The 26,610-nt window shown below is 41.9% G+C and overlaps 1 protein-coding gene and 1 long non-coding RNA gene across 7 annotated transcripts; one reads left to right on the forward strand and one right to left on the reverse strand.

Annotated features, from left to right (window-relative positions):
• Positions 1 to 735: 735 nt before the first annotated feature.
• LOC139573464 (uncharacterized) lies at positions 736 to 2,863 on the reverse strand. Its single transcript, XR_011674609.1, has 3 exons — positions 2,804 to 2,863; positions 2,296 to 2,706; positions 736 to 2,094 (listed from the first exon to the last, which is right to left on the reverse strand). It is a non-coding gene; the product is annotated as an uncharacterized lncRNA (long non-coding RNA).
• Positions 2,864 to 4,657: 1,794 nt separating this feature from the next.
• Positions 4,658 to 19,502, forward strand: LOC139573461 (neural cell adhesion molecule 1-B-like). Of its 6 annotated transcripts, none has more exons than XM_071396928.1 (7): positions 4,666 to 4,934; positions 5,324 to 5,383; positions 12,828 to 12,970; positions 15,574 to 15,651; positions 15,880 to 16,045; positions 18,019 to 18,220; positions 19,174 to 19,502. In XM_071396928.1, exons 3-7 carry the CDS (start codon positions 12,860 to 12,862, stop codon positions 19,322 to 19,324), a joined length of 708 nt encoding a protein of 235 aa, XP_071253029.1. In that variant the 5' UTR covers positions 4,666 to 4,934; positions 5,324 to 5,383; positions 12,828 to 12,859; the 3' UTR covers positions 19,325 to 19,502. The 6 variants fall into 6 exon arrangements, 4 of the variants coding, with proteins under 4 accessions (XP_071253033.1, XP_071253029.1, XP_071253031.1 ...); XR_011674605.1 differs by lacking the exons at positions 4,666 to 4,934; positions 5,324 to 5,383; positions 12,828 to 12,970; positions 15,574 to 15,651 and adding exons at positions 12,999 to 13,305; positions 13,542 to 13,680; positions 18,350 to 18,475; positions 18,881 to 18,990; XM_071396930.1 differs by lacking the exon at positions 5,324 to 5,383.
• Positions 19,503 to 26,610: the final 7,108 nt, after the last annotated feature.

The following is a 26,610-nucleotide window of genomic DNA, read 5'->3' on the forward strand; positions in this document are numbered from 1 at the left end:
TTAGAGTAGTTGGGTTTATGTTTAGTATAGTAGTCTAGCTGTGTCTATGGTTGAGTGTAGGTATCTAGGAAAGTCTATGGTTGCCTGAATTGGGTCTCGATTAGAGACAGCTGGTTATTGTTGTCTCTGATTGGGAGCCATATTTAAGGCAACCATAGGCTTTAGCTGTTGGTGGGGAATTGTCTATGTTGAACGTTTGTAGCATGTGTGTGTGCACTACGTTTATAGCTTCACGGTCGTTTGTTGTTTTTGTATAGTTTGTAATAGTGTTTCGTTTCATGTTCATCTTCGTAGTAAAATAAAAGAAGATGGCTTATTTTCCACATGCTGCGTTTTGGTCCGTCTCTCCTCCACACGATCGTGACACACAGGAAACAATCACCCACAAAACACAATGAAAAACAGGCTACCTAAATATGGCTCCCAATCAGAGACAACGACTGACACCTGCCTCTGATTGAGAACCATACTAGGCCAAACACATAGAAATATAACATACAGAACAAAACATAGAAAAACAACATAGAATGCCCACCCCAACTCGCGCTCTGACCAAACTAAAATAAAGACATAAAAAAGGAACTAAGGTCAGAACGTGACAGAAATGAATTAACCCTAACCCTAATCTATGGATTTCACATGACTAGGTATGGGCACACCTGTCAGGTGAATGGATTATCTTGACAAAGGAGAAATGTTCACTAACAGGGATGTAAACAAATTAGCTTTTTGTGCTTATGGAAAAATTCTGGGACCTTTTATTACAGCTCAAGAAACATGGGACCAACACTTTGCATGTTGTGTTTGTATTTTTGTTCAGTATAGTTGCTGCATAAGTTTTCACCACCTTTGTTTAGGAAAATTTGTTCAGGAGTAACATTTGGCTTACCAAATCAAAAAATAAGTTAGTATATGAACTCACCAGTCCCCCTTACATACAACATCTATAAGGTCCCTCAGTCAAGTATTGAATTTAAAGCACAAATTCAACTACAAAGACCAGGGAGCTTTTCCAAAGACTCATAACGAAGGGCAATGATTGATAGATGGGGAACAATAACAAATCAATAACACTTAATATCACTTTAAGCATGGTCAAGTTAAGAATTACACTGTGGATGATGTATTAAACCACACATACACAACAAAGATACAGTCGTACTTCTGAACTGAGCTGAAGGACAGGAATGAAACTGCTCAGGGATGTCACCATGAGGCCATTGGTGATTTTAAACAGCTCTGGAGTTCATTGGAGAAAACTGAAGATGGATCAACAACATTGTAGTGACTCCACAATAATGACCTAAAAGAGTGAAAAGAAGAATACAAATATACAGAATACAAATATTCCAAAACATGCATCCTGTATGCAACAAGGCACTAAAGTAATACTGAAGAAAAAAATACACGACAAAGGAATAGATTAGATTTTTGGCCTTAATGCAAAGTCTTATGTTTTGGGCAAATCCAACACAACACATCACTGAGTAACTGCCTCCTTATTTTCAAGCATGGTGGTGGCTGCATCATGGTATGGGTATGCTTGATATCGGCAAAGACTGGGGAGTTTTTCAGGATAAAAAGAAACAGGATGGAGCCAAGCACAGGCAAAATCCTGTAGGAAAAACCTGTTTCAGTCTGCTTTACACCAGACACTTGGAGAGGAATTCAGCCTTCAGCGGGACAATAACCTACAACATAAGGACAAATCTACACTGGAGTAGCGTACTCCAGCCTACCATGAAGACAGTGAATGTTCCTGAGTGGCCAAGTATAGTTTTGACTTAAATCTGCTTGAAAATCTATGGCAAGACTTGAACATTGCTGTCTAGCCATGATCCCCAACATCTTGACAGAGCCTGAAGAATTTTGAAAAGAATAATGGGGAAATATTGCAGAACCTCCATGGAGCTGTGGACCTCATAGCGCCCCTGCTGTCCAGGCTGATACAGCTGTGGCTCTGATTGGAGATGTCTCCTCCAATGGAGTCCGTCCACCCCACATCAGGCTGGGAGAAACCCTGAGAGGAGCTGAGGGTGATGATGAAGCTGTCACAGGATGACTGTATAGAGAGCTGGGGCTCCTTGAAGGGGGCTAGGGGTAAACAAAAACAACAACAACAATACTCTTATTCAGCTCTTAACAAATGAGAATTCTGACTGCAAAGGGCTTTAGGCAAGTAGATGACAATAAGCTGATTTTGTGCAGATAGCTTAATACTTTTAAGTCTCTTAGTCCCTCATAGATGCAATATTTTTTTTAAATCTGAATGGACAAAAATAAATACTCTCTAACCTGCCACTAAAAGTTGTAGCTTTCCTTGGTGCTTCCCTGTTCATCCATCACATCATAGGTGTATGGGCCCTGGTCACTCAGCTGCACACCACTCAGTCTAAGTGACGCCTTTCCCACAGTGAGCTGGTCTTCAAACAGATGAGTGCGTCCCTTGTAAACATCACTCTGTCTTTCCAGCTAATCTCTCCCATGGTAATAGCTGTGGACCACCTCTGACTATCCACACTGCCAGTTGACAATCACGTTGTTGAGGTTCAGGTTTTTAGACAAAGGGAAAGAGCAGCTAAGGGCGATGTCACTGTACGGAGCTGCCACTGCTCTGGGTTGTTGACTGGTTGTAGTTACCACTGATGATATATGGTAACACTTTTTTACTTACTGATAATAAACAGTATGGAGACCACGTGCAATCTGAAAGAAAGACAGAGAGACATACACTCTTTGAAATCGGCTTCTAATAATCCATGGACTATGTTAAACATTTGTGGAATCATGTGTTAACACGTACCCCATCTATTGAAAACAAGGAACAAAGAGAGAGTACAGCAGATTGCGCTGGGAAAGTCCCACTCTCTTCTTCTTCAGTGGATTTATATGGCGGTCGGAACCAATTTAAAGTTGCTTTACTGCCACCAACTGGACTGAAGTATGGACTAGGGTTGAATATTTTTCAGGTGTTTTACAAACGTTCCATCCCGAGAATAAAACATTTTTCTCCAGGTTATCTGGTATTTCCCGCCAAAACCGGAAGTGTAATTTCAAAGCATATAAATAGTCCTATGTTTTGATTTGATTAGAGATTTAATCTAAAATTCAAGCCTAATGCTACCTAAGCCTGACGAGCCATACATTAAATACATTTTATGAGCACTAAATGAAAAAAGCCCAAGTTAAGAAAAATAGCAAACGATTGTGACGTTATCCAATACATATTTGATATATAGGCCACTGCACATTACCACAACATAAAAAAATATATGTTCATAAAATGAAAAACGCTGCACACTGCTGCTCATGCTCCCAGGTGATTTTATTATAACACGTTTTGACCCTTATTTCTTCATCAGGCATGCATATCCCAGGTGGGGGTGGAAGGTCCTATAGGGGCAGTAGTCAGGGACATCACTTCCTGAAACAGGAGTGTTACAAATGCAAGGAGGCTTGTTGTGCAATTAAACTGAACATCTTTACTTTGATTCAGCATGTTAACAACTCGTACAACACTCACTCATCCAACCCTCACACCTCCATTTACGCACAACGTGCCCGATACATTCTTAAAGCAACAGTATTCAATACTCAACTGAGCTACGACACCATATTTTGAGTTTGAATGGTCTGCCATACAAGTACAAGTTCCAGCGCTCACACTCCCACATGCAAGTCAGGGCCTCCCGCTCTCTCACAGAGTACTTTTGTTCAGTCAGAGAAAAGGCCCATGAGGCAAAAGCCGCTGGCCGTTCCACGCCTCCATGCAGTTGAGACAAAACAGCTTCAAGGGCGAGTGTAGAGGCATCACAGGTGACAATCATTTGTGCTGATGTGTCAAAGTGAGCCAGTGTTGGGGTCGATGTGAGCTGCACTTTGAGCTCCTGCACAGCATCCCAGTAGTCCTGAGTCCATATCCATGGTGCGTATTTTTTCAGAAGCTGTCGAACAGGAGCAGTTGTCTCAGTGTTGTTTGGAAGAAACCGTAAGTAGTATGTTGCCATGCTGAGGAATGACGCCAGCTGTGCTGCGGACTGAGGCTCAGGCAAGGTGAGAATGGCATCCACATGGGACAGGATGGGGGTGATGCCCTGGCTGGAGAGCCTGTATCCAATGAATTCAATGTCTGACACCCCAAACACACACTTTTTAGTGTTGAGTCTGGCCCCGTTCTCGAAGAGCTGATGAAACACCTGCTGTGTGTTATAAATGCAGTGAGATCTCAACTCATGTGCCAGGGGAACCTGGAGGTATCCTTGCCTCAGGTCAAGTTTGCTGAATAACATGGATCCATAAAAATGGGTTGTGAGCTCCTCAGCGGTTGGTAGTGGGTACTTGCCGGGAATAATAGCTTTGTTCACGGCCCTGAGGTCCATGCAGATCCGAAGATTGCCATTTTTCTTGGGCGCAACGACCAGGTTTGAGACCCATGACGAGGCGTCAATGGGCTCGATGATGTCATTCTCCAGGAGGTTTTCAAGTCTCTTGTCAATGGGCTCCCAACGGGTCAGCGGAACCCTTCGCAATGGCTGGATTATTGGTTTGACATCTTTGTTGACTGTATCATTGTCCCTTGCTGAACATGTTGATGCTCTTGTAACATTCCCACTGGAGCCACAATTTAAACAGTCACCCCCCAGTGGTTTCCTGCACATTTTGCACTGGTGCCTCAGCCAGTGTGTGAAGCCCCGCCCCCTGAGATGCGCTCTGTAGTTTAAGTAGCTCAGCGAGAGCAAATTCCATTTGTTTTCCAATCTTAAGTGTTTTCTAGTGGTGCATAATGGTGCATAAGTGGTGCATAATCTCCTGTTTTCGTGCATCGGCAGCTCCATGCAGATTGATAGCTACCATATACAACTGAAAGGATTGAAACCAGCGATTCCATGGAACATGTGGTTCTCCAGGGACCGGAAGAAATGGAGATGGTGGAGGTAAGCTAAACTCGGCCATCCTCGTCGCCAAATGTTACAAATGCAAGGAGGCTTGTTGTGCAATTAAACTGAACGTTTTACTTCAAATCAACATGTTAACAACTCGTAAAAAAACTCACTCATCCAACCCTCACACCTCGGTTTACGCACAACTTGACTGATACATTCTTAAAGCAACAGTATTCAATACTCAACTGAGCTACGACACCATATTACTGAACACAACAAGGAGGTAAAAATATATAGCATAGGTTCACAATATCAACATTCAAATTACTAATTTACCCACCCCTGCACAGGACAAAGATTTAGGATCAAAGGCCTGATTACCTGCATGTCCACTAATGTTTTTTACATGTTGAAATGTCCCTGCGGTCTGTCTTACATAGGGAAAACCTGTAGAAGCCTTGAGATCCGGATCAGTGAGCACCGCATAAATATATAGACAGGTGAGACACAAAACACGGTCTCTGTTCATTTTGTACAAGCTGAACATCCTATTAATTATCTGAGATACATTGGAATAGAAATGGTCAAGATGTCACGTAGGGGAGGGAACATTGAGAAGAAACTTCTTCAAAGGGAGTCTTTCTGGATACACAGGCTCAACCCACTGTCTCCTCTTGGCCTTCATGAGGAGTTTGACTTAAAACCGTTTTTATAGTTCAAAAATGTCCAAATGATGTCTTCACTATTATTCTACAATGTAGAAAATAGTAAAAATAAAGAAAAACCCTGGAATGAGTAGGTGTGTGGTACTATATATATTGTCATGACATGACTTTCATTAATGTGATGACTTATTTATCGAATCAGCTAACTATGTTTAATTGTCACCCGATTAAATTAATCATGTAACAATTAAGTCATTAGGAATTTGGGGCACCACGGACGGAAGAAGTTGTTTATAGAGTTAAACTCTAAAGATATGTTATATATCGATAAAAGTCACTTATTAATCATTACCTCATATCAGTCTCATTCTGAACGTTGCATACTTCTTCAATCTGCACAAACCCGAGTCTTACTGATCATTCCGTACCACACACTGATTTGATTATTTATTTACTAGCAAACTAAATGATAACACGGTGTCACGATCGTTATAAGGAGTGGACCAAGATGCAGCATGGTATGTTTCCATCCCTTTTATTAGGAAGAGAAAAACTCAAAGAACAAAAACAATAAAGCGCACAAACGAAACGTGAAGCTGATATAATGCTCACTGGCAACTATACCTAGACAAGATCCCACAAAGCACAATTGGGAAATGGCTACCTAAATATGATCACCAATCAGAGACAACGATAAAGAGCTGCCTCTGATTGGGAACCACACCAGGCCAACATAGACATACAATTCCCCTAGATAACCCACCCTTAATCACACCCCGACCTAACCAACATAGAGAATAAACAGCTCTCTATGGTCAGGGCATGACAGTACCCCCCCCCACCCCCAAAGCTACGGACTCCGACCGCAAAACCTGACTCAATAGGGGAGGGTCCCGGTGGGCATCTACCGTCGGGGGCGGCTTCGGACCACGGACCGTCTCAGGAGGTTCCAGACCATGGACCGGACCGTCTCAGGAGGTTCCGGACCGTGGACCGTCGTAGGAGGTTCCGGACCGTGGACCGTCGTAGGAGGTTCCGGACTGTGGACCGTCGTTGGAGGTTCCGGACTGTGGACCGTCGCCGGAAGCTCTGGACTGGGAACTGTCGCCGGAATCTCTGGGCTGGGAACTGTCGCCGGAAGCCCTGAACTGTGGAGGCGCCCTGGAGGCCTGATGCGTGGGACCGGTACAGGTGGCACCGGGCTGATGACACGCACCTCAGGGTGAGTGCGGGAAGGAGGCACAGGACGTACTGGACTGTGGAGGCGCACTGGAGGTCTAGAGCGTAGAGCTGGCACAACCCATCCTGGCTGGATGCTCACCTTAGCCCGGCAAGTGCGGGGCGCTGACACAGGACACACTGGGGTGTGAAGGCGCACTGGAAACACAGTGCATAGATCCAGCGCAGGATATCCTGGTCCGAGGAGACGTACTGGAGACCAGGAGCGCTGAGCCGGCACAACCCGTCCTGGCTGGATGCTCATTTTCGCACGGCAAGTGCGGAGAACTGTCACCGAGCGCACCGGGCTGTGAATGCGCACTGGAGACACACTGCGTATCACTCCATAACGTATCACCGCATGGTGCCTGAACGGTCACACGCTCCTTAAAGCGAGTGCGGGGAGTTGGCTCTGGTCTGAAACCTGGCTCCGCCAAGCACACCGTGTGCCCCCCCAAAACATTTTTTGAGGCTGCCTCTCGGGCTTCCGTTGCGGCCGCAAACGGCCGGTTCAGATAACATGTCAGCTACAGAACTAAGCCGACCTCAGCATGAGATTTGTTTGCGAATGGTATGAACTTTGAACTCTTATTCACTATAGAAGTGATACCTCCTAGACGTTGTTAGCAACAGCAGCTGCAAACGTAAATTAGGACAGACAGAGTATCCAGTCTACCACTCAGCAGCAGCAGCAGAGACATTCTTCAAAGGACAAAGGACCCGGTTGGGCAACACGGCCTTCCATCTACCTACCGAAGCACAGCTCAGAGTAAATATTTATTAATTTTTACATTTACATTTAAGTCATTTGTTAATTAAATTTTTTATAATATTTGGAAAGAATTCCTTACCATAATCTTCATTCAGTGGGAAAGGATGAGACGGAAAGAGAACATATGCCTAAAATAATTAGCTTCCTCTTTTAAAATATCATTTGGGGGAATCATAGATGACTCCGTCTTCAGTAACGCATTTCTGCAAATTATTTTTGTTAGTGTTCCTGTATTGGAGATTCAGGAAGAATTTTGTGCATTTTTCTCCATGTTCCATCCTGTTTGCATTATTTTTGTAATAGATTACATTAGATCGTTCTTGAATAAGCTCCTCAAGTTCTTTTTTTTTTTACTCTAACTTATTTTGTATCTCTGTAGTATCGTTTTTATTGCTATCTACCTGTACTATTAGTTAATGGATTTCCCTTGTTGATTAGAAACTTAAACCTCTACTTAATCACCCTCCGGATCCGGGATCATCCTCATCAGAAAAGCTGACTAGCATAGCCTAGGCTAGCGTCACAGGGATATTCATATAATATAATTTCATGAAATCACAAGTCCAATACAGCAAATGAAAGATAAACATCTTGTGAATCCAGCCAACATTTCTGATTTTGAAAATGTTTTACAGCGAAAACACAATATATATTTATGTTAGCTCACCACAATAGCCAAACACACAACGCCATGTTTCCACCGCAAAGGTAGCTTTCACAAAACCCACAAATAGAGATAAAATTAATCACTAACCTTTGAACAACTTCATCAGATGACAGTCTTATAACATCATGTTATACAATACATTTATGTTTTGTTCGAAAATGTGCATATTTATAGGTATAAATCGTAGTTTTACATTGCAGCCACCGTCACAAATAGCACCAAAACAGCCAGAATAATTACAGAGAGCAACGTGAAATACATAAATACTCATCATAAAACATTTATGAAAAATACATGTTGTACAGCAAATGAAAGATAAACATCTTGTGAATCCAGACAATATTTCCGATTTTTTAAAGTGTTTTACAGTGAAAACACAACATATATTTATGTTAGCTCACCACAATATCCAAAAACACAACGCCATTTTTCCACCGCAAAGGTAGCTCACAAATAGAGATAAAATTAATCACTAACCTTTGAACAACTTCATCAGATGACAGTCTTATAACATCATGTTATACAATACATTTATGTTTTGTTCAAAAATGTGCATATTTATAGCTACAAATCGTGGTTTTACATTGTGAATACGTCGCCATAATGCACCAAATTGTCCGGAGAAATTTTGGACAGTCACGTAATCTAACCAAAAAACTCATCATAAACTTTACTAAAAAATACATGTTGTACAGCAAATGAAAGATACACTGGTTCTTAATGCAACCGCTGTGTTAGATTTAAAAAAAAAAATAACTTTAGTACAAAGTACAGCATGCAATATTGTGAGACAGCGCCCAGCAATTCTCCGCCTTGTTGGAGCCAACATATACCACAAAATACGAAATAACATCATAAATATTCTCTTACCTTTGATGATCTTCCATCAGAATGTAGTGCAAGGAGTCCTAGTTCCACAATAAATCGTTGTTTTGTTTTAGAATGTCCATTTCTTCTGTCGAATTAGCAACTTTGGCTAGCATTGTGGCGCACACGTGTCCATCATCTCTTGGCGCATGGAACGAAAAATTCCAAAAGTCACAATAAACGTCGAATAAACGGGTCAAACTCAATGGTCCCGTGTGGCTCAGTTGGTAGAGCATGGCGCTTGCAACGCCAGGGTTGTGGCTTCATTCCCCATGGGGGGACCAGGATGAATATGTATGAACTTTCCAATTTGTAAGTCGCTCTGGATAAGAGCGTCTGCTAAATGACTTAAATGTAAATGTAAATGTAAACTCGGTTGAAAATCCATCTTTATAATGTTTTTCTCATATGTATCCAATAAAGTCCGAGACGGAGCATTTCGTCGTGTATACCTAACGCATTTCAGAAGACAATGTGGGGTTCCCTGGTGCGCAGTTGAATACTGCCAATAGGGCGGACCTGTCACTCCAAAAGCTCTCATTCGGTCTCACATCAAGCTAGACACCCCATTCAACATTCTACTGCCTGTTGACATCTAGTGGAAGGCGTAAGAAGTGCATACAGATCCATAAATATAAGGCAAATGAATAGGCAAGCCCTGACACAGAGCCCCATTTTCAGAATTTTCACTTCCTGTTTAGAAGTTTGCTGCCAAATGAGTTCTGTTTTACTCACAGATATAATTGTGTGTTTTCTATCCAATGGTAATAATAATATGCATATTGTATGATCTAGAACAGAGTACGAGGCCGTTTAATTTGGGCACGATTTTTCCCAAAGTGAAAACAGCGCCCCCTATTAACAAGAGGTTAATTAATACGATGGAAATAGGTCCCTAGCGGACTAACACAATATGACACTTGTTACAAAATATGGAGAGTTAAAGAGAGAGAGAGAGAGAGAGAGAGAGAGAGAGAGAGAGAGAGAGAGAGAGAAAGAGAGACAACACTTGGATACATTTGGAAACTACACTCACAGTAATCATAATACCTTGCCACGAACTGCCGCCCATTTGGGTAAGAATTAATTCATGTATTTACGTGTTGAATGTCTTCCTTCGTTGAGTATCTCTGCTGGACCCAGGTTCCGATGGGCCTTCTTCCAAGCTCTTAAGTCTAAGGCTCTGATTGTTCACAGAGGTCACAATATCCTTCTTCTTAGTTGTCCATGGCTTCAAGGCCTTGTGCCTTGATAGTCTGATGAAGAACTATGCACTTGTTCTGGAAGAGTGGTCTTCTGAAGACGGCTAATCTACCGTGTCGATGATCACCCAGAGGGGTGATTAGAGCAGTGTAGTCTACGATCATTTGAAGAGAATAACCGGATGGTCCTACTTAAATTCACTTTCTTAAATCCAGTACTTAGAACAGCTACTCAACTGTAACATTGATTGTTATAGACTACTTTGTCATCTTCACCTCGTGTAGATTTTCAGGGTCGTGACCAATGTAGACCTAAGCTGCAGCTTGAGTCCTTCTAGTCTGGTATGTTCATTCTTAACTCAATCTTTTATACACTCGGGTAAAAAGGGGCGTTTTCATCATACTGACATGTTCTCTGAGCTCCCTTGGGCATGGCTAGTTACGAGGCAAAGCATGAACAAAACTATGATCTTGTTAGAAAACTAAAATCACATTCCTATCTTAACAGAAATATTCTCTTCATCCTTGATACTTCCTACACAACGTAAAGGATGTAAACCTGACATACACAGTGTGAAAGCTCTTCAAGTTACAATAAAATGCTTCAGATGTCTCACGTTTTGAGTGTGCAATTGGCATTCTGACTGCAGAAATGTCCAACAGATCTGTTGCCAGAGAATTGAATGTTAATTTCTCTACCATAAACTCCCTCCAACGTCATTTGAGAGAATTCGGCAGTACATCCAGCCAGCCTCACAACCACAGACCACGTGTAACCACACCAGCCCAGGACCTCCACATATGGCTTCTTCACCTGCGCGGATCATCTGAGGAGGGGGAGGGGGGGTGCTGAGGAGTATTTCTGTCTTTAAAAAACAATTTTGTGGAGAAAAACTAATTGTAATTGGCTGTGCTTGGCTCCCCAGTGGGTGGGCCTATGCCCTCCCAGGCCCACCCATGGCTGCGCCCCTGCCCAGTCGTGAAATCCATAGATTAGGGCCTAATTTATTTATTTCAATTGACTGATTGTCACAAACGTCGTAGAGAGGAGACCAAGGCGCAGCGTGATTTGAATACATACTTCTTTTAATAAAGAAATATACTGAACAAACGAAAATACAAAACAACAAAATGAACGTGACCACTATAAACAATGAGTGCAGACATGCAACATCACAAAGACAATAACCGACAAACCAACCTGGAAAATGGCAACCTAAATAGGATCCCCAATCAGAGACAACGATAAACAGCTGCCTCTGATTGGGAACCAATCTAGGCCACCATAGACCTACATATGTCTAGACTAGACACACACACCTAGACATACAAAAATCCCTAGATAAGACAAAAACACATATACCACCCTCGTCACACCCTGACCTAACCAAAATAATAAAGAAAACAAAGAATACTAAGGTCAGGGCGTGACACGGATTTCCTTCTATGAATGGTAAATCAGTAAAATCTTTGAAATTGTTGCATGTTGCGTTTATATTTTTGTTCAGTATAATTCTGTAACTATCAATTGATTAAGCTATTCACTTTCTGTGCAAAATAAGATGTTTAAACCCGGACAGCTTTTAGGGAAACACTTGTGACCTTCTCTTGTTGGGTTAAGCCATGTAAGAAGAGTAACCAGGAGTTAAAGCTTATATTCTTCTCTGTCGGTAGGCCTACTCTGTCTGGGCTGGAAAGGTAGGCCTACTCTGTCTGGGCTGGAAAGGTAGGCCTACTCTGTCTGGGCTGGAAAGGTAGGCCTAACTTCAAGATTCCTCAGGATGTAGACGATTTAATTATTTACAAACAGGGACAATTTAGTTGAAAACAAAACACACTGATTTGGTATTGGATAAATATGATAAGATAAACACATAGGCCATTATGTCTATTCTTAGCCTGTAATTTGTTATAAAAGGCAATTTCTTCTCTGACCTGCCAAATTATTTATGCAATGTTTTTACTATAAAGGAAATCTTTCCACCCCTACTCTTGTCCACGGTGGACTGTCAACCCACAACCTTCTGGCTCCAGCCGCAGCCGTGTGCGCAATACAAATTCCTCCGTTGCCATGTAATGCTTACAATACAAATAACAATTTCTAAAACCTCATGGCTCTGGTCTGTCCAAGAAGTGAGGGTAAATGTTAGACATGTTCTCTCCTATCCACTTTATGTTGTAATAATTATTTTGAGTATAGGGGAGGGTCACTTGTTTTTTTTCAAGTGTTCAGGGAGGGTTTAGGTAAAAATATTTTGCTGAAGGGAGGCCCATCATTTTCATTTCAGAGAGGTCCGATAACTAGACACAATACCAATATCTTGCTGGCTTAACAATACACAATACTGATATCTTGCTGGCTTAACCATACACAATATCAATATCTTTCTGGTCTTCAAAACCATCTGAACACACAACTCACAATTCCTATTTAACAGAAGATACACATACATACACATACATAATAATGTACACATATTTTTATCTGCTGTAATTTGTTTGTTACACAAAGCACTCAGTTTGTCCTGTCTCATGTTCTGTACGTGTCTCCAGAGCATCCTGTAGCAGTGCTGAGCCAGGAGAAGATGAAGGTGGAGCCAGGCCAGACTCTCTCAGCGTCCTGTAATGTCTCAGGACACCCTATGCCCACGCTGCAGTGGGTCAGGAATCCCAACAATAACCACCTGGTAACAGTGGTAAGACGGACGTATTTTTTTATTAAAAAGGCTGATGATATGAGATGTTCACACAGTGGCATTAATTACTAAAAACATTGGGGGAGAATCAGGCAGAGAATTAGTTTTTTCCCTCTGTATATTTCTCTCCTCGGAGTTCCTGTCACGGATCCCCCCGGTACTGCTGCACATTCTGTTCACCAGTTCCGGAGGTCGACGTCACCGGCCTTCTAGGCTGCACTGAACTGTGTCATTACGCACACCTAGTTCCAATTCCTCACTGATTGAATTTGTATAAATGTGCCCTTTGTTTCCCCATTGGGTTGTCGATTATTGTTCCCATGTCGGTTGGTCGTGTGAGTACCTATCCGTTGTCTCAGCCTGTGCTGTGTGTTTTGTGCATTATGGGTCTCGTCCCGTGTCGTTCTACGAGGTTTACCCTCGCTCTTTTGGTTGGGAACATCACAGTGTTTTGTACACGTGTATGTTTTTGGTGTATGAAAAACACAGATGATGTATTCCTGTGCCTGTCTCTAAATCCTTTATACCAGCGTGACAGTTCCTGTCTGGTTGTGTGTGTGTTTGGACACAGGATGCTGGTGGAGGTTGAGTGAGAATGGAGGATGGCTATGTCCTGGTCATTGACAATGTGACTCCCTCAGATGGAGGGCTGTACAGCTGCATTGCTATCAGTCCTGCTAGCAACGCTTCCACAGACTTCCGCCTGCAGAGTAAGGCCACTCTTGACCTTCCTACTCTGTTATGATAATACTAACACAACATTCCACTGGACACAGACGTCAGTTCAACGTTTAGTTTGATTTACATTGAGTTGAGTTGTTACTAACGTGAATTCAACATGGAAATCAACAAAAAATTTCAACATGTCCTTGGATTTAGGTTAATAGTTGGCAGTGTGGAGTGCAATAGAGATTGCATTATCTGTGGATCTGTTGGGACGGTATGCAAATTGGAGTGGGTCTAGGGTTTCTGGGATAATGGTGTTGATGTGGGCCATGACCAGCCTTTCAAAGCACTTCATGGCTACAGATGTGAGTGCTACGGGTCGGTAGTCATTTAGGCAGGTTACCTTAGTGTTCTTGGACACAGGGACTGTGGTGGTCTGCTTGAAATATGTTGGTATTACAGACTCAGACAGGAAGAGGTTGAAAATGTCACTGAAGACACTTGCCAGTTGGTCCGCGCATGCTCAGAGTACACATCCTGTTAATCCGCCTGGCCCTGCACCCTTGTGAATGTTGACCTATTTAAAGGTCTTACTCACATCGGCTGCGGAGAGCGTGATCACACAGTTGTCCGGAACAGCTGATGCTCTCATGCATGTTTCAGTGTTACTTGCCTTGAAGCGAGCTTAGAAGTTATTTAGCTAGTCTGGTATGCTTGTGTCACTGGGCAGCTCTCGGCTGTGCTTCCCTTTGTAGTCTGTAATAGTTTGCAAGCCCTGCCACATCCAACGAGCGTCGGAGCTAGTGTAGTACGATTTGATCTTAGTCCTGTATTGATGCTTTGAATGTTTGATGGTTCGTCGGAGGACATAGTGGGATTTCTAATAAGCTTCCGGGTTAGAGTCCCGCTCCTTGAAATTGGCAGATCTAAACTTTAGCTCAGTGCGGTTGTTGCCTGTAATCCATGGCTTCTGGTTGGGGTATGTACGTACAGTCACTGTGGGGACGACGTCATCGATGCACTCACTGATGAAGCCAGTGACTGATGTGGTGTACTCCTCAATGCGATCGGAAGAATCCCGGAACATATTCCAGTCTGTGCTAGAAAAACAGTCCTATAGCTTAGCATCTGTTTCATCTGACCACTTTTTTATTGGCCGAGTCACTGGTTCTTTCTGCTTAAATTTCTTCTTGTAAGCAGAAATCAGGAGGATAGAATTATGGTCAGATTTTCCAAATGGAGGGCAAGGGAGAGCTTTGTACGTGTCTCTGTGTGTGGAGTAAAGGTGGTCTAGAGGTTTTTTCCCTCTGGTTGCACATTTAACATGCCTGCAGAAATTTGGTACAACGGATTTAAGTTTCCCTGCATTTATGTCCCTGGCCACTAAGAGCGCCGCCTCTGGATGAGCGTTTTCCTGTTTGCTTATGGTGGTATACAGCTCATTGAGTGTGGTCTTTGTGCCAGCATTGGTCTGAGGTGGTATGTAGACAGCTACGAAAAATACAGAGAAACTCTCTAGGTAGATAGTTTGTTCCACAGCTTATCATGAGATACTCTACCTCAGGTGAGCAACCTCAAGACTTCCTTAGATATCATGCACCAGCTGTTGTTTACAAATATACATAGACCGCCACCCCTTGTCTTACCAGAGGCTGCTGTTCTGTCCTGCCAATACAGTGTATAGCCCGCCAGCTGTATGTTATTAATGTCGTTGTTCAGCCACGACTCGGTGAAACATAAGATACTACAGTTTTTAATGTACCATTGGTTGTTTAATCTTGCTTGTAGGCCATCGATTTAAAAAATATTTTTCAATGATTGCACATTGGCCAATAGAACGGATGGCATTGGGGGTTTACTCGCTCGCCTACGAATTTTCAGACAGCAGCCTGACCTCTGCCCCCTTTTTCTCGGTCTTCTCTTCACGCAAATGACAGAGATTTGGGCCTGTGTTCGGGAAGCAGTATATCCTTCACATCGGACTCGTTAAAGGAAAAACCTTTTTCCAGTTCGTGGTGAGTAATCACTGTTCTGATGTCCAGAAGTTATTTTCGGTTATAAGAGGCGGTAGCAGCAACATTATGAACAAAATAAGTACAAAAATAAGTTACAAACAACGCAAGAAAAATAACAAAATAACACAGTTGGTTAGGAGTATGTAAAACGTCAGACATTCTCTCCAGCGCCATTCAAGATATTACAGAGTTTACATGTCCTTACCCCCCTCTCTGTCTTTCTCTTAGAATAAGGTGGACGAGGACTGGAGGGAGAAGGACCTGCCGTCCAACTCGACAGTGATCAACCTCCATGACCTGCAGTATAAATCAGACTACCACATGGAGGTGCTAGCCGTCAACTCCTACGGCTCCTCCAGCCCAGCCAAGCTGAACTTCAATGTCCCACAGCCTGGTAAGCTGCTATAACATACTGTAGTAGTGAATTAAAGCTTGAGACCTTCCGAGAGGTGGGACAAATTCTGGATTGAGCAGAGTAGCGTAGTGCTGCCACCACCTTTTGATTAACCGGTTTGTCTGAGTGAAGGATACACCAGAACTCAACAACAATATAGCAAACAATTATATACTTTATAAAACATTTAATTTCATAAAACAGCGTGGAATATCTCAGAGAGACGCCCTACTATACTTCTGCTGTCTATGCAACTGAGCCTGAGTAAGAAGAAGACTGTGGTGTAAGGCACACATAGGCTATGAGCTGAATTACACACTAGGAGGTGACACTGCACACAAAGGTGGGAACATGCAGTTACACGGCAAACTGGATATCAAATACTCTTAAAGCATGCGACTTCACTGCAGACAGGTGCATGGACCAATACAAACAGCCAAAAGTCCCACATGATAGTGATGAAGGCACATATAGGACCCAGCCCTCTTAAGATACAATAACTGTTCTATCCTCCCTTCATAACCCAGGCTATAATTTGAAAATCTACTCCTAACAACTAAACACATTTAGTAGGACTCGGCCAAATGAATAGGACACGGACATGACACTAAACATTTAAAACATTTAAAAACATTTAGCTTGTCTAGCTGACGAGACGCTCCCGTGGGGTCTGAGCGTGTGCACCCTTTCTGAACCAGCAGTTATGACAAGTTGCAGGCCAACAGTAGGTACATATCTAATGTGCACTGAGTAACCCCAAAAAAAGCTTTCTTATCTGATTGTCGTCGGCAGCCCTACACAGCAGGGAATGAAACCCTCCCACCATTATAGGGTGAATGCAATATAGTTGCAAGGGCTACAGAGCCTCACGTTCATCGAAGGACCAGCTCTTCCGCTACCACGTTTCTGCGCTCTCACCTTATAATAGTTTTTACAGAGTCCCGGGCAGAGCTTGCAAACAGGCACAGGTGCCAGAAATGAGTTCATGATTTGGTGACGTCATTGTCACGTCTGCTCCCGCTCTTTCCCTCCTCCTGGCGCTTGAGGGCGCCAGAATGCCTTGCATCACTCACTCCTGCCATCCTTCACGTACACCTGCCTTTCCTTGTCACGCGCATCAGCGTTATTGGACTCACCTGGACTCTATTATCACCTGTTCATTTCCTCCCCTATATGTGTCAGTTCCCCAGCTCTGTTCCCTGCTTCTGCATTGATTGTTTTTCTGTTTGCTAAGCTGTTTATGTCTCGTTCCATGTCCGTTATTTATTAAATGTTACTCCCCGTACCTGCTTCGTCTCTCCAGCGTCATCCTTGTGATAGATCGTGACAGTCATTCCTTGTGAGCTGTTTCACAGCTTTACCACAGTCACATACTGGAAAAGGACTATTGCACAATAAAGTAAAAAATCTCTGAAATAAAAACAGTTACAGAACAGAGCAGCCAGAGCAGGATAAATTATAATACTGAGTTTAATTATGATTATCTCTCCTTCTCAGTGTCTCTCCTTCTCCCCATCCCTTTCATTCCCTCCCTCACTCCTTTCCTCCTGTCGCACCCTGACCTTAGTTATCTATGTTTTATGTATTATTTTGGTCAGGTCAGGGTGTGATGAGGGTGGGTATGTTTATTTGTCTTGTCTAGGGTTTTTGTATGTCTAGGGGTGTTTGTTAGTCTAGGCATATTGTAGGTCTATGGTGGCCTGAATTGGTTCCCAATCAGAGGCAGCTGTTTATTGTTGTCTCTGATTGGGGATCCTATTTAGGTTGACATTTTCCATTTTGGTTTCGTGGGTTCTTGTCTATGTGTAGTTGCCTGTTTCAGCACTCTTGGTTATAGCTTCACGTTCGTTTTGTTATTTTGTTAGTTTGTTCTGTGTTATTTCTTCATTAAAAGAAGAATGTATACATATCACGCTGCGCCTTGGTCTCATCAATACGACGAACGTGACACCTCCCTCCTTCCCCTTCCGTAGCCAAGATGAACAAGGGTGGGATGGGGAAAGGGGCTGTGGCAGGCATTGTCATGCTCCTCTTTTTGGTGCTACTGATTGCTGTGGACGCCACCTGTTGCTATATCAACTGCTGCGGCATGCTGATGTTCCTGGCTGTCAAGCTGTTTGGGCAGAAGGTCCCTGGGAAGAAGACTGTGGAGGAGGGTGACGGCACCTGTAATGGGTAACGCTATTCTCTAGGCTACTGTCTGCCTGTTCCTCAATGTAACATATTCAGAGGGTTGTAGTGTGGTTGTGTGTTTCTCTATATGAACCCTCCTGAGTCTCAGTTTATGTGTGTCCTTCAATGCAGAGACTTGAAGTTGAATAGGCTTGGCATACAGAGGGATAGCATCCCAAAACTGCAGACACAAAATGGAGCAAATAATGGGTTGCAGGCGGAGGTCACGTGCGACAAAGCACCCCTCACCAAATTCGAGTAGGTGGCCGATGACGATGTCAGAGGAGTGGACACAGCCCACCCTCGCCCTAAACGGGCTATGATCCATAAAAAATGGCAAAAAGAGGCACCTCCACACTTGCAAGTGTGTTTGATCACTGACTAATTAAATTATAACTAATTTACCCATGTGCAAAGTGACACCCTTAGCCATTTTTTGATACCCATTTTAATTGTTAGGTAGCCACCACCCACTTGCCACTGCTAGAGTCTTTCATGACTTGAGCTGACGAACACGGGAATACCCTCTCAGAATGAATAGGCTTATTAGTCTTATTTTCCTGTATTTGCATGTGCATATTTAGTTACTGAGCTAATGACTCATTAAATATTTCCATGCCTAGTTGTTTTGAGTTGTATTTTATTTCTAACCTGACCTATCAGGAAAATGTCCCCCATTGGAGATCCTGCCACAGAGGCCTGAGTTACTGAACAGGAAGTGGCATCCTAGTATCTGAACAATGGAACCTGTAAATGCCAAAGGAGGAAGTATTGTGAGTTGGGGGTCTTAGTTAAATGTTTTTGGAGAGTTCCCAGGACAGTCCAAGTTGAGAAAGAATAAGGATTCGGAAAGTTATCTGGGAACTGTAATGTCTAACATCAACAGATGGTTGTAATTTCATCCAGCCCTGTGTAATCTCATGTTAAGTGTTACATTTCCTTCCTTTTATATTCAGGTACTGTCACGACTTCCGCCGAAGTCGGCTCCTCTCCTTGTTCGGGCGACGTTCAGCGATCGACGTCACCGGCTTTCTAGCCATCGCCGCTCCATTTCTCATATCCATTTGTTTTGTCTTTTTTCATACACACCTGGTTTTCATTCCATAATCACACTGCATGTATTTAGTCCTCTGTTCCCCTCCATGTCTTTGTGTGTAATTGTTTATTGTTAATGGTGTTTGTTCACGCTCTATACTTTTGTTTCATGTTCCGTGTTTTTTGGGCACTTAGATGTCATTTTTGTGCCTATTTTTTGACCGGAATAAAAGTGTGCCTGTTTACTCTACTCTGCTCTCCTGCACCTGACTTCGCCTCCCTTATATGTACATTCATGTTATATTTCAGTACTTTCATTGTAACGGCAGATTTCCTCCTCTTCGTCTGAAGAGGAGGTGTAGCAGGGATCGGACCAAGACGCAGCGTAGTAAGTGTCCATGATTTTAATATAATCAACTGAACAAGACACAATACAAAATAACAAAAGTAAATCTAACCAAAACAGTCCCGTGTGGCACAAACACTGACACAGGAAACAAACACCCACAAACCAACAGTGAAAACAGGCTACCTAAATATGGTTCCCAATCAGAGACAATGAAAAACACCTGCCTCTGATTGAGAACCATATCAGGCCAAATGACAAACCTAAACATAGAAACACAGAACATAGAATATACCCACCCAGCTCACGTCCTAACCAACTAAATAAAGACTAAACAAAGGAAATAAGGTCAGGAACGTGACATTCATGTTATATTTCAGTACTTTACGGCTGCTGTAAATTGTTAGTTTATTCATTGAATCATAACTCATTATTTATTGAAGTCTATATTCACTTTAATTTGCAAAGAAATCTGTAAATGACATACCATTATTTGATAAGGACAGTTTATCCTAACATATTTCCACATTGAATATACAGCATAATCTCATTAAGAAATAACGACGTGTCAAAATTACATCTCTTCAAGTGTTGAAATCATGAGAAATATACATAGCTCTTTTATATTACAGAGCAATATGATATGCTTATTTTTTAATAATCTGTTAAATGGCATACCCTGTGTGCTCATGTAATCATTTTTTGTTTGTATTTGTATAATTATCCACTTTTTTACTATTTATTTTGTATATTGTACACTGTACATCTATATTTGTATTTACCTAGTAGTTATTACTATATTACAGATACTACGTAATGTAAGCCTGTTGCATTGTTGGGTACATGTTTTTGCAAGTTATTATGCAATTGTTTTGATACACATTATTTTCCTTGTGCAATTTACTTTGAGCGTCTCACTCACTCTGTGGTTATTTACCTGTGTGAAGGAGCAGGCCTGATATTGAGCTCTGCGTAATTCATGTCATCAGGATCAGTGATCGGCTTGGCTGACCGTCTCATGTTTTCATAGATGTCCTCTGGTCTAGACAAGGTTGCTTTCTGTAACTAACAGTCAGAATACAGTCAAAATACTGAGCACTGGCCCCTGACATAGAATGACTCTCTTTCTACTCATTGGCATACTTTAACTAACTCAAAGTTGAATGGGATTGATTTTCACGTTTACCATTCACTTTTATATGAGCTGGGTTTAATTTTCTAAGAAAAACAGAACAATAAATGCCATGTGTAAGGTTTGTTTCACAATGACAATATAGCCCATTGCATCACTTTAAAGTGACACTCCACAGTTACCGATTTAGTCATTTCCTTTCAGACAACAGGGCCTAGTGAGCAGATTGACTGTGTTGGTGAAGGGCTGTAGAAGCAGACAACCACAGTAAGGCCACTGTTAGTTCTTTACTTTACTCTGAACACCTACCTGGGGACTGGTTTGGTCGGAAGCTTCATCTCGGCCCTGTTCCAATTCCTTCTGTGGATTATAAAACAAAGTGAGAATTCAGCCATAAAGGTCAACTAAATAGCCTGTCATGCTTCTCAGTAACTTTCCACTGTGGGCCAACCAAACCAACAGTTGGTGGTTGTCGATGCCAGTATGGTATATCTTTTGAAAGAACATTTGGAAATAAAGAAGTTGTGTAAGTCTCAGTTGTGACATGATTACGACATCAAGCCTGTAGACAGTGTATTTTCATTTGTATACACAGCTAAAGACAGAGAGGAATGGGGCCAATATAATTCTGTACATTTCTAAATAAGATAGGGGAGAGAGGGCCCTTCGGTGCACTATAATATATGTTTAGTTCTTTATAAGACATTTTCAAACCACTCACCTTTTTATGTAAATGTTGGGCACCACAATCCCTGCTGTGACAAGGAAGAGAGCCTCCAATGCTGCCAGGACCACCATTAAATGGGCTGATTCTGGAACACAAGAGAAAGAGAAAATACACAATTAAAACTGATCAGACCATGGTTTTGAATATAAAATATTTACTCCAAAATATTCCACAGATGACATGTAACATCATATACTGTAACTTCATATCCCTGTCTGCCATTGTTTTGTTGAGATACACAGGGCAGACATCACAACAGCGTGACATACAAGAAGTGCAAAAGTGTTGCAGTACCTTTAACTTTCAACTCCAGTTCTGTAAAGTTCTGTGATCCGAGGGCATTCTGGGCCATACAGAAGTACAGTCCACTGTCATCAGAATCTATTTCTTTGAAGGTGTGTTCTTTCCCCATCCCTAATCTTAGTGAAGTTAGCGTTCCTGTCCTCTGAAACCAGGTGTAGGTCTCTGCTGCAGGGTTGGCGTTATTGTTGCAGGTCAGAGTCAGACGACTGCCTTTCACTACCTCGGGGCTCGGGCTGACCTGAACAGAAACGTCCGTTGGAGCATCTGGTAGCAGACGTACAGAAAACAACATTGGTCTGTGTGTATTAATTTGATTGTATGTTAGTAGTACTGCATTTATACATTAATACAGACAATGAATCAACAAAGCCATCTCAAATGTACATTGGCCACTGAGAAGAGAAAACAACAACTTGAAGATAGCTGACTACTGAAAAATATTGCTGACTTACATCTCACATCCAGCAGTATTGGTGTAGACATGCCTTGCCCCAGACCACAGGAGTAGCACCCAGTGTCATTAGAGGAAAGTGGACCTAGGGGATACTGCCCACCAGGGAGTGGGTGGCCATCTTTAAACCAGGGATGCAAACTATTCACTTTTTGGCGAAATTTGCCGTTTTGAATCCAAAATAGGTGACCTATGTGATTCGTGTAGATTCGATGAGAAAAGTTTGGGGGGTTTGAATCACTACTGGCTGTAAGCAAACGAGTGACGCACATTTGGAGCAATACTGGCTGTATCCAAGGCTCAGTCAATCGTTTACATAACAACAGAATGCAGCATGCGACTGAAGAAAGAAGAGACAACCAATGTACTAGTTACAGCATCAACGCGCGCTCTGCTTGCCAGTAACAGCAGCGTGTCCCCTGAACGATAACGAAGAGGTAACGTTAGGTGAGAAGCCTGACCACGGAGAAGGGGGTGAGAAGGTGATGAAGCGTACTTCATGAGCTGTAACTGAAAAACTACTGGCATTTGCAAAGTTTGTGGTGAGGGAGAAAGTGTGGTGGAACAAATATTAGCACTGTTAAGTATCTTGCTAGCTGGATTGAATTCTCCGTTAGCTAGCCAGAGAAATGTTGAGCAACATTAGCCAACTTCTCTGATCAAATAATTGAGTTTATGGTGTGACAATTAGCTTGCTAATAAAGTCAGACAGCTAACGTTAGCTAGCTAACGATACAACATCAGATGAGCTAACATTAGTAACCTAACCAATTCCCTATACTATTAACTGGTAAACGACTCCTTGTCGTTCCGTAAATTATAACATGAGTTTGCTTACGAGACCCTGGCAATCTGTGTGAAATGTTAACTAGCTAATGAACTAACTACTATCTGTTAACTAATGTTTTCCCTCTACAGTATGTGGTACATTTTTAGAATGAGAGAATTAGGTGAAAATGAGGCATTGCTTGTTAAACAAGTGGATTCAGGGATCAAGTGGAGCTGGAGCTGGGCCTGGCTTAAACTGGATGCCACTATAAAGGTGAAAGGAACACCACATACTTTCCCTCTTTCTCACTTTACTGGCACATTGTAGAACAGATGTCCACAGGCAGAACGTGTATAATGTGCAGTGTAGCCCAAAGATATTGTTTTTGTTGTGTTTAACTTGACAGTAACACGTGTGTGTGTGTGTGTGTGTGTGTGTGTGTGTGTGTGTGTGTGTGTGTGTGTGTGTGTGTGTGTGTGTGTGTGTGTGTGTGTGTGTGTGTGTGTGTGTGTGTGTGTGTGTGTGTGTGTGTGTGTGTGTGTGTGTGTGTGTGTGTGTGTGTGTGTGTGAGGGGTTATTTTTGCACACATGTAGCCTTGTGCACTAGATCGATGTCTATAGTGGCCACTATAATAGAGCAAAAATAGAATGCCTGTTTGTTTCATTCTATTTCTACTTTAACTTCTTATGGCTGCAGGGGCAGTATTGAGTAACTTGGATGAAAGGTGCCCAGAGTAAACGGCCTGCTCCTCAGTCATAGTTGCTAATATATGCATATTATTATTAGTATTGGATAGAAAACACTCTGAAGTTTATAAAACTGTTTGAATTATGTCTGTGAGTATAACAGAACTCATATGGCAGGCAAAGACCTGAGAAGAAATCCAACCAGGAAGTGAGAAATCTGAGGTTGGTCGATTTTCAACTCATCGCCAATTGAAAACACTGTAGGATATGGATCTGTTTGCACTTCCTATGGCTTCCACTAGATGTCAACAGTCTGTAGAACGTTGAATGAAGCTTCTACTGTGATGTTGAGCCGGATGGGAGCTGTTTGAGTCAGTGGTCTGGCAGAGAGCCAGGTCCTGGTCACACGCATTCCACATGATATCGACTTGCGTTCCATTACTTCTATAGACACAAAGGAATTCTCCGGTTGGAACGTTATTGAATATTTATGATAACAACATCCTAAAGATTGATTCTATACTTAGTTTGACAAGTTTATTCGACCTGTAATATAACTTTTGGAAGTTTTCGTTCGACGTTCGCCTGTACCTGCACAAGCGTTTGGATATGTGTACTAAACGCGCTGACAAAAGTAGCTACTTGGACATAAATGATGGACATTACCAAACAAAACAAACATTTCTTGTGGAAGTGGGAGTCCTGGGAGTGCATTCCGACGAAGATCAGCAAAGGTAAGTGAAGATTTATAATGCTTTTTATGAGTTTTGTTGACTGCACAATTTGGCGGGTAACTGTATGGCTTACTTTTATGGCTGAATGCTGTTCTCAGATTATTGAATATTATGCTTTTGCCATAAACAAAATTGAAATTTGACACAGCGGTTGTATTAAGAACAAGTGTATCTTTAATTCTATGTAAAACATGTATCTTTAATCAAAGTTTATGATGAGTATTTATGTTATTTGACGTGGCTCTCTGCAATTTCTCAGGATATTTTGGAGGCATTTCTGAACATGGCGCCAATTTAAACTGAGGTTTTTGGATGTAAATATGAATTTAATCGAACAAAACATATATGTATTGTGTAACATGAAGTCCTATGAGTGTCATTTGATGAAGATCATCAAAGGTTAGTGATTCATTTTATCTCTATTTCTGCTTTTTGTGACTCCTGTCTTTGGCTGGAAAAATAGCTGTGATTTTGTGGTGACCTAACATAATCGTTTGTGGTGCTTTCGCTGTAAAGCTTATTTGAAATCGGACACTTTGGTGGGATTAACAACAAGATTACCTTTAAAATGGTATAAGATACATGTATGTTTGAGGAATTTTAATTATGATATTTCTGTTGTTTGAATTTGGCGCCCTGCACTTTCACTGGCTGTTGTCATATCATCCCGTTAACGGGATTGCAGCCATAAGAAGTTTTAAAATGTTTTTTTTCCAAGTGCAATATTTATGTGTGTGGTCACAAGCATTCTATTATAAAGGCTGTCATGGCTAACTGCAATATTAGTGTATTGTTTTTTTCTCAAGACTTGAGTGTCATTTGCAGTAAAGTCTAGGCAACAAATAACATTGGATTGCTTTCTTTACATTTTTTAACTGTGTTAGGTTCACATTAACCACTTTTTATTTTACACACAGAGACTGGTCATGCAGATCATATTCTTTGTTGTTTAATTAGTTAAAACCTGCATTTCCCCCTAGCAGGGATGTTTTGCGTGTTTCAAAAAGTGTCACCTTTTTGGGCCCTCAGCAGTTTTCATCCCTGTTTTAAACCAGAGGAACTCCATTTGAGGAGGTTTACAGGTGGAGGTACAGGCCAGGGAGAAGTTGTCTCTCTCTTTAACAGGTCCATTTTCATTTAACTTTAGGGATAAGACTGACATGAAGAAGAAACATGTATAACAAATATAGGACAAGTTGAAGGGTTAATAACTGGCCACCCTACAATAGGTAATACCTTAATTGTTTGGTATGATGACATGTACATAAAATCTAGATTTACCTGATATTTTCAGGTCCACACCCAATGATCCTGTAAATCCCTGAGGAGCGTGATTACTTGTATTTGACTCAAATCTGGAGAAAAATCTGCCACTGTCATCTTCAGAGTTTCAGTGTGCAGTTATTGTCTTGGTCATAAAACTCTGTATCTTGTCTTAATCAGTCCAGATGTGTTATACACTCCATCTCCTTGCTGTGAGCCGTCTAGTTTTGTATCGCCTCTCGGAGTGAACCATATCTTTCTTCTAACTAGCTGGGTAGCTGGGTAGCTGTATATACAGTCCAATACCACTGATGAGCCTTTTGATGCACAGATAACGGTAGTCCTGTCCCTGTCACGGTACCAAACAGACCAGGTCTGGGCCAGTGTGCCTGAAAACAGCGATTGAAAACACCATTGTCCTTGTGATGAGAAAAAACATATATAATTAACTGAAACAAAGATAAAACGTACATGGCAGGGAGAGTAGCGTTAACTGTAGAATGTATTGACAGTGCTGTGGTGGCTTATTTCTGCTTTACCAAATGAGGAGAGTTACAAACTTCACACACCAGTCAGAGTTATACTTAAACTACATCTTTAATAATAAGAGCTTTGCAAAAGCAATTTGACTTTCAATGATGCACCATTTCTAATGAACCATTGGAAGTGACTACAGAAAATTACAAAGATCTTTTATCGCCAAGATACACCCCTCTCAACCTACATGACGAACCACAGATCTTAGGAACTCTTCACAAAGGGACTTTATAATTGAGAAAGGAGTATCCCTTAGCCAGATAACATTCACTATAAATTATCGCTCAGTTTGGTCCATAAAACGAGGTTCTAATCTCGTTCCTGGTACTTCATAGCACAGAACCATTACTTCATCCAATCTGGAATGCTCTTTAGGTTTTATCACCCAAAGACATCGTAAATATCCTCT

Source organism: Salvelinus alpinus, chromosome 4, assembly GCF_045679555.1.
Source record: "Salvelinus alpinus chromosome 4, SLU_Salpinus.1, whole genome shotgun sequence".
NCBI lineage: Eukaryota > Metazoa > Chordata > Actinopteri > Salmoniformes > Salmonidae > Salvelinus > Salvelinus alpinus.